General features: G+C 39.7%; 1 protein-coding gene across 1 annotated transcript; it reads right to left on the reverse strand.

The window, feature by feature from the left end:
- Window positions 1–5,125: 5,125 nt before the first annotated feature.
- LOC104984147 (histone H3.3-like) lies at window positions 5,126–6,177 on the reverse strand. Its single transcript, XM_010833781.1, has one exon. The coding sequence runs from the start codon at window positions 6,063–6,065 to the stop codon at window positions 5,655–5,657; it is 411 nt and encodes a 136-aa protein (XP_010832083.1). The 5' UTR covers window positions 6,066–6,177; the 3' UTR covers window positions 5,126–5,654.
- Between the last annotated feature and the right edge of the window lie 1,744 nt (window positions 6,178–7,921).

Below are 7,921 nucleotides of genomic sequence, written 5' to 3' on the forward strand. Positions count from 1 at the left end.
GCAAGGTAGAATGGGATTTTTAAACCAGCAGGGGGTTTGCTGATCCCTTAATTTGCAGTTTGTGATGGCTCTTTTGTTTTTGTTTTGTTTAATCTTTCCACTCATTAAACCCTTCAATCTAGCCTTAGTAACTCTCTGTAATGCTAGAGCTTGGGGGAGTGATGTGGAAAGTTGGATGGCGGCGGTGCAGCAGCAACTGTTACTCTGGGCACCTAAGTATTTAACTACAAGAATGAGCTCTGAGAGAGACGTCGCCATATTGTATGTGCTTTTCAGGGAAGTGTAGAAAAATTCATCAATCTTTTATTCAAGCTTTAGATGGTGCAAATAAAAAGCACTTGATTTAGACATCCTGCATTGGGGAAGAGACTGAGGGAAAACATCGGTCCAGAATGTTTTATTTGCAAATTTGTGTAATTGAATGTTGAGAGCTGCCTCAACATGTTGAGAATGAACTGCTAATCTTCTCACCACTGTTTGAGGGCAAAGATTCTCCTTCTGTTACTGTATCTCATTCTCATCAGACCCATCTTAATTTCATGCCTCATTCTCAAATTCTACATGAATCTCCTTTCTTTCTCCCAGGGCAGGCTGGATTCATGGCCTTGCAGGGAAAATGACAAGGCCAGCTCTTGCACCCCTCTGTCCAACACCTATAAAATGGAAGAAATTTTTTATTAAAAATATTTGGAAGTGGGGTTTGGGGGAGAATGGATACGTGTATATGTATGACTGAGTCCCTTCGCTGTTCACCTGAAACCACCACAACATTGTTAATTGGCTATACTCCAATACAAAATAAAAAGTTTAAAGTTTGGGAAAAAAATTTCAACACAAAAAATATTTGTGCTTGAAAATTCAAACTTAAAAATAAAATACGGGGCTTGGTGTGGGACAGAAATGCTAAGGAGTTCTTGCCAGGAAATTTTGAGAATTAAGACGTGATGAAGTAGTGATTAATTCAGCAGTGTTAATGAAACATCCCATTTAAAAACAGGTTTCTTTTATGTTTTCTTAAATATTCTTGTTGTTCAGTTCCTAAGTCGTGTCCTACTCTGCAACCACATGGACTGCAGAACTCCAGGCTCCTCTGTCCTTCACTGGCTCCCAGGGTTTGCTCAAATTCATGTCCATTGAGTCAGTGATGCTATTCAAATCTAACCATCTCATCTTCTGCCACCCACTTCTGCCTTCAATCTTTCCTACTATCAGAGTCTTTTCCGATGAGTCAGCTCTTTGCATCGGGTGGGCAAATTCAGATTCATCATCAGTCCTTCCAATGAATATTCAGAGTTGATTTCCTTTAGCACTGACTGGCTTGATCTCCTTGCAGTCCAAGGGACTCTCAAGTGTCTTCTCCAGCATCACAATTCCCATGCATCAATGCTTTGGCACTCAGCCTTCTTTGTTAAATTCCCAGTGGGATAGGTAAATTCATGCAAAAAAACCATAACCAAAGTTCTTCCAAAATTAATGGAATTTTTACTTTGCAAAAACTATTACTCATGGGATTTCCCTGGAGGCCTAGTGGCTAAGACTCTGTGCTCCCAACGAAGGTGGCCTGGGTTCCATCGCTGGTCAGGGAACTAGATTCTGCATGCTACAACTAAGAGTTAACATGCCGCAATTAAAGATCCTACAGGCCGCAACTAAGATCCAATGCAGCCAAACATATAAATAAATATTTAAAATGACTGCTCTTCTGAGGGAATCCATTTGCAACTGCCGAGTAGGCAGTAAAATGCAATGGCAATCTTATCCTCCTTTCCCAACCATGAGACCATGGCAGATCCTTGACAACCACTGGGACCCTTAAATAAATAAATAAATACATTCTTTAGGAAAAAAAGATCTGAATATGAAGAGTTATTACTTAAATAGTCAAATTATAAATAAGCATGTAGTATAGACTCCAAGTTCTGTTATGAAAAAACATTAGACACAGTATCTGAAATTGATTTAACAAACAGCTTCTTTTTGCATTCTCTTTTTATTTGTTTTTCTAAGGAAGCGATGCTTGAAAGGGTACACGTCACGTTTTTTGAAGTGTTCCTTCACTGATAATGAGAAATGTGTGGTTTTGAAAACTGTGACTAGGACTGTTGAGCACGTTGAAGGACGTCTAGGTTCTGAAAAGTGTAGCTATTTTGGAAATGTCATAGTGTTAAGTGTTTTGTGGAAGACTTATGTAAGGTGTTTCTACTGTGTCGAATTTTTTATTTTTATGAGACATGGTCTAGAATAGGTAAGAAATAGTAAAGACACTTTTTCTTAGAAGGTATGTTTTCATTATAGTTTAACTTCCCTTTAATTTTATTATGCAGTATTTATTACGGTTGGTTACCGATCAATGACTTGTTGACTATATAAGGTTGCTGTTGTTTAGTCCCTCAGGAGTGCACAACTCTTTTGTGACCCATGGACAGAGGAGGCTGCTGGGCTACAGTTCGTGGGACTTTTCCAGGTAAGAATACTGGAGTGGGTTGCCATTTCCTACTTAGAGGATATTCCCTACCCAGGGATCAAACCTGCGTCTCCTGCAAGTATCCTGCTTTGGCATGCAGATTCTTTACTACTGAGCCACCAGGGAAGCTATTGGGTATCTGTGTGGCTTATCATCTTATAGAGGAAGAATTTTATCTAGAAAGTGACAGCAGTTTCTGTCACGCGATAGTCCCTCAAACTCCTTTGAATATCCTTGTAAGGAAATAAAACGGTGTCAAATGGCATAGAAATATGGAGAAAAACAAATGATCTTCAACCTAAGCCTTGAATTTAGGCTCCATAACCTACTGGCTGTCTTGTTTTGAACAAGTTACTGAACCTCTTTTAACCTCAATTTTCCAATCTATAAAATGGGAATTATAATAATACCTACATCTTAGGGTTGTTGTGTGGGACACAGGAAAAACTGTGCATAAAAGTGCTTAGCACACTGCCTGGTACATGGTGGTACTGGAATTGGATGACTATAATTATTTCTTCAAAGACTGTCACTTTATAAACATAGACCTCTGTCTCTTTAGGAAACAAAACCACATCTCTTTCTTATATACAATGTGATCTCATTGAAAGTTCGTAGACCATTATGCTGAGTGAAAATCATAGATTAGGAATCAGATCCAAGATCCTATAGATGGGTAAAGAAGATAATGTTTTCCAAGTTTCAGCAGAACAAACAGAGATCAGTGGGAGGGATGTGAAAAGAGACACAAAAACATACCAAACTAGACTACTGGATGGAAAAAATAACAGTTCACAACACACTGAAAAAAGAGCACAGCCTCTGTTGCCAGTCTACCTGGGTTCAAATTCCAGCTTTACTGCATTAGTAATGTGATATGGGGCAAGTTTCTTAACCTCTCCGTGCCTCAGTTTCTTCTAAAATGAGATACATAAAAATACCTAAAAGAGCTGTTGAGATGACTCCCGGAATGAATATTCATTACGTGCTCAGCACAGTGCCTGGCATATAGTAAAATCTATGTAGATATTTGTTCAATACATAAATGTGATAGTTTTCTTATTACATTAAAACAACTCCGTGGACTTCCCCGGTGGTACAGTGCATAGGAATCTGCCCGCCAGTAGAGGGGACATGAGTTTGATCTCTAGTCTGGGAAGATTCCACATACTTTGGAGAAACTAGAACCTGTGTGCCACAACTACTGAGCCTACCCTCTGGAGCCTGCATGCCGTGAGGACTGAGGCCTGCATGCTGCAACGGCTGAAGAACTTGGGCCTAGAGCCTGCGTTCTGCAACGAGGAGCCACCGCAATGCGAAACCCATGCACCGCAACTAGAGAAAGCAACAACGACCCAGAGGGAGAAAAAATAAACGAACTGAAAAAGACCCAACTCCATATTTAGATTATAAGGGTAACTTCATATCTTCATAGCTTCCCTGGTGGTTCAGATGGTAAAGTGTCTGCCTGCAATACAGGAGACCCGGGTTCGATCCCTGGGTTGGGAAGATCCTCTGGAGAAGGAAATGGCAACTCACTCCAGTACTCTTGCCTGGGAAATCCCATGGGTGGAGGAGCCTGGCAGGCTACAGTCATGGGGTCGCAAAGAGTCGGATACAACTGAGTGACTTCAGGTTCAGTATGAAGAGAATCTCAGAAGATACTTTTAATATAAACAAGGCTCACTTTTGCATTTTCACTACTTCTCCTATTTTCTTCTTCTTTTTTTTTTTTTTAAATGGATATTTATTTTGATCCATTTAGTTGTGGGAGAGGAATGCTAAGTCATTTATCTTTTCCAAACTTTTTTTTTTTTTGGTGTGTGAACTTGTTTTGCTGGACGCATAATTTGCTGTTCAGCCTTAATGCTTTCACCAGTACTTTGGGACTGAACAATAAGGGCATGGAAGAGTTACTGAAGAAGTGGTCTTTGAGGGGCTTTTATTTATTCCTCCAGCTCAGATGACCAGAGGGATCAATATAAACAGAGTACCCTGGGACCAAGACCGGCAGCGAGCCTCTACCACCAACAGCTGGTGTGCTTTTAAGCCTGGAAGCATTTCTTTTTAAATGAGGCTGTAACTGATTTCTACTTTATAGCAGGAAGCTTTGATTCTTGATAAAGATCTGCTTGTTGCTCATTATGCATCATTATCATAGGCTCTGGAGTCATGTTTGGGGAAAAGCAGTTCTCTTTCTGGGAACATTTTATTGGATAGTGGTTTGATTTTTTTTGTTTTTTTTTGAAGCTGTGGGACTAGTATGGAAAAGACCCTGATGCTGGAAAAGATGGCATCACCGAATAATCAATGGGCATGAGTTTGAGAAAACTCTAGAGATAGTGGAGGACAGAGGAGTCTGGCATGCTGCAGTCCCTGGGGTTGCAAAGAGTTGGACACAACTGAGCAACTGAACAGCAACAACGGGATAAATTCTAATTAAAATTACTTTTATTTACTAAAACTCAATTTGTTTTTCCTAATATCTAATTTTTTGTTTACTGATCAAAACGATTTCAAATCTGGTAATTATAAATGAAGAACAATCTCATGAACTTAGAAGGAACTTTCTTGTACCAGGGAATCCTCTCTGCCCAGTACTATGGGACCATAAAATGAGTAAGTTGGCTGAAACCATGCACAGCAATATTCTTCTTCTTCTTTTTTTTTTTATAGTTTAATGTATTTTAATAGCAAACTTACAGGAACAGCACAGAAGACAGACAACATGAAAAACATGTACTTGCACGTAGGGCAACTCAGTTAGAAAAGTATAGTGAGTGGGTGGAATCTACTGTATGATAAAAATGCTACAAACACCACTTAGTTGCAGTCAATAAGAAATTTACTTGTTTTAAAAAAATCCAAATGCTGGCATTGTCCAGAAAAATTTAACAGGTTTATTTATAATTGTTATAAAGTTGAACTGCTGAAACTTGTTCACTGAAACATTTTGACTTTCATTAATGCTTTATGTCCCCGCATTTATATTAAAAATTCACACACAAATGAAAATGGAAAAACTGCCAATACCTGATTTCTGTCCCCTATTTTCCACTTGCAATCATATACTTAGGTACCTTTTGACCCCATGGAAAAAAAATATCTAACGTTCAGAACTACCAATAACAGGAAGAAGAGAATTTTTTTTTTTTTTAAACAATGAAATGTTTCCCATCATAGTGGATTCTTAAGCACGTTCTCCACGTATGCGGCGTGCTAGCTGGATGTCTTTTGGCATAATTGTTACACGTTTGGCATGGATAGCACACAGGTTGGTGTCTTCAAAAAGGCCAACCAGATAGGCCTCACTTGCCTCCTGCAAAGCACCAATAGCTGCACTCTGGAAGCGCAGATCTGTTTTGAAGTCCTGAGCAATTTCCCGCACCAGACGCTGGAAGGGAAGTTTGCGAATCAGAAGTTCAGTGGACTTCTGATAACGTCTAATTTCACGGAGTGCCACAGTACCAGGCCTGTAACGATGAGGTTTCTTCACCCCTCCAGTAGAGGGCGCAGTCTTGCGAGCGGCTTTTGTAGCGAGTTGCTTCCTCGGTGCTTTACCACCAGTCGATTTGCGGGCAGTCTGCTTTGTACGAGCCATGGTATAGAGACCTCCTTACTTACCCCGCTTCTCCTTCGGCTGGAGCTCGGCGAGCTAGAGGCGGCGCTGGCGTTGGAGAGCGACGGCGGCGCGGCGGCGGCTGCGAACACAATTAAAAAAAACAGCAATCTTCAATAGGAAGAACTGCAAGCATTCTGTGACTTTCTGTCAAAACATTAAAAAGTTTAACTGTTGGTTATGAATGTATAAGAAAATTGAAAAATAGTAAAACTAATATTTATTCAGTGTATTGCGATTTAAAACATTAAACATATTGAGAATTTAAATGTTTGTAAAAAACTTATCACAAATCGTTTGAATAGTGCTTGCTTTCTTATTGCAGAACTTACAATATGGAATGACCAACTTTTTCTGTGCTTTGACTTATTCTCTTATTTTTTTGTAAGTTTGGATCAGCTTCCAAAATTTTATTCTTTGTGCTTTCAGTGTTGTCGGATATCTTTGAGAGTTGCGTTAATGTAAAGTTTGTTTTGCTATTGTCTTTTCCCTTGGAACATCTTTATCCTTTTTATTACAACTGCTTTCTTCATTTATGTCAATAAGTTTGCCTTCGCTAAGTTTCCTTTCTGTCTGCATATATAATGTCAACATTCCCATGGCCCGTGCTTTCTTTATAACTCCATTTATGTTTGATTTGAATTTTATATCTAGCAATATTACTTTTTGCTTATTTGTTGTATTTTCATCTTTCTTCTTCCCTCATGGCTCAATCAGTAAAGAATATGCCTGCAATGCAGGAGACCCAGGTTCGATTCCTGGGTCGGGAAGATCCTTTGGAGAAGGAAATGGCTACCCATTCCAGTATTCTTGCCTGGAGAATCCCATGGACAGAGAAGCCTGGCAGGCTACCATCCATGGGATCACAAGAGTCGGACACAACTTAGTGACTAAACCACCACCATCTTTCTTAGCCAATTCCCTCTTTCAAAGATGCGTTTTTGACAGATGTCACAGGGGTATATTACTAGGAGACAAGAGAGGACCACACAGCTGCATTTTTGCTGTATAAGTGTGAACTAAATTGCAGGTACGCAATGACCAATCACTGACAACCTTCAAAAGAAGTGACGTGATTGGTCACTGATCATGTGTACATCAATTACTTACACAGTGATTTGTGGGTTAAAAAGCAAGCAGTAAAGTTAGTACTCTATGTAATTATACTCAATTACTGTACCAGGGTGCTGGAGAAGACTCTTGAGACTCCCTTGGACTGCAAGAAGATTAAAGCAGTCAGTCCTAAAGGAAATCAACACTGAATACTCATTGAAAGGACTGTTGCTGAAGCCAAAGCTCCAATACTTTGGCCACCTGATGCAAAAAACCAACTCATTGGAATGGATCCTGATTCTGGGAAAGATTGAAGGCAAAAGGAGAAGAGGGGTGGCAGAGGATGAGATGGTAAGATAGCCATCACTGACTCAATGGACATGAATTTGAGCAAACTCTGGGACATAGAGGAGGACAGAAGAGCATGCTACCATCCATGGGATCACAAAGAGTTGGACACAACTTGTGACTGAACAACAACAACCAACTGTACCAGGATAACAGAGCTTGAACCCATGTTGTTGGGTGATGGTGTTATTTAGCTATCCTGTGGTAACTGAATTTTGTGAGTATAAGAACCATGCAAAGACAAGACGAACTTGTCTTGTGTATAACTTGTGTGTTTTCTGTAGTGTAAGTTGAGGGATATCAAAGAAATGGCTTTCAACATATTGCTTGAGTGATAATTCTACCACACTTATTTGACTGCAACATTCCACTGCTGAAGATCCTTGAGTGACTTTTTTGTACGTACGTGCATGCTAAGTTGCTTCAGTCATGTCTGA

The sequence above is a fragment of the Bison bison genome, unplaced genomic scaffold (genome assembly GCF_000754665.1).
Source record: "Bison bison bison isolate TAMUID 2011002044 unplaced genomic scaffold, Bison_UMD1.0 scf7180017863888, whole genome shotgun sequence".
In the NCBI taxonomy this organism is placed as follows: domain Eukaryota; kingdom Metazoa; phylum Chordata; class Mammalia; order Artiodactyla; family Bovidae; genus Bison; species Bison bison.

Bases quoted from the DNA above. Each gene is read 5' to 3' on its own strand.
- LOC104984147 (XM_010833781.1), bottom strand. From the start codon at position 6,065: ATGGCTCGTACAAAGCAGACTGCCCGCAAATCGACTGGTGGTAAAGCA.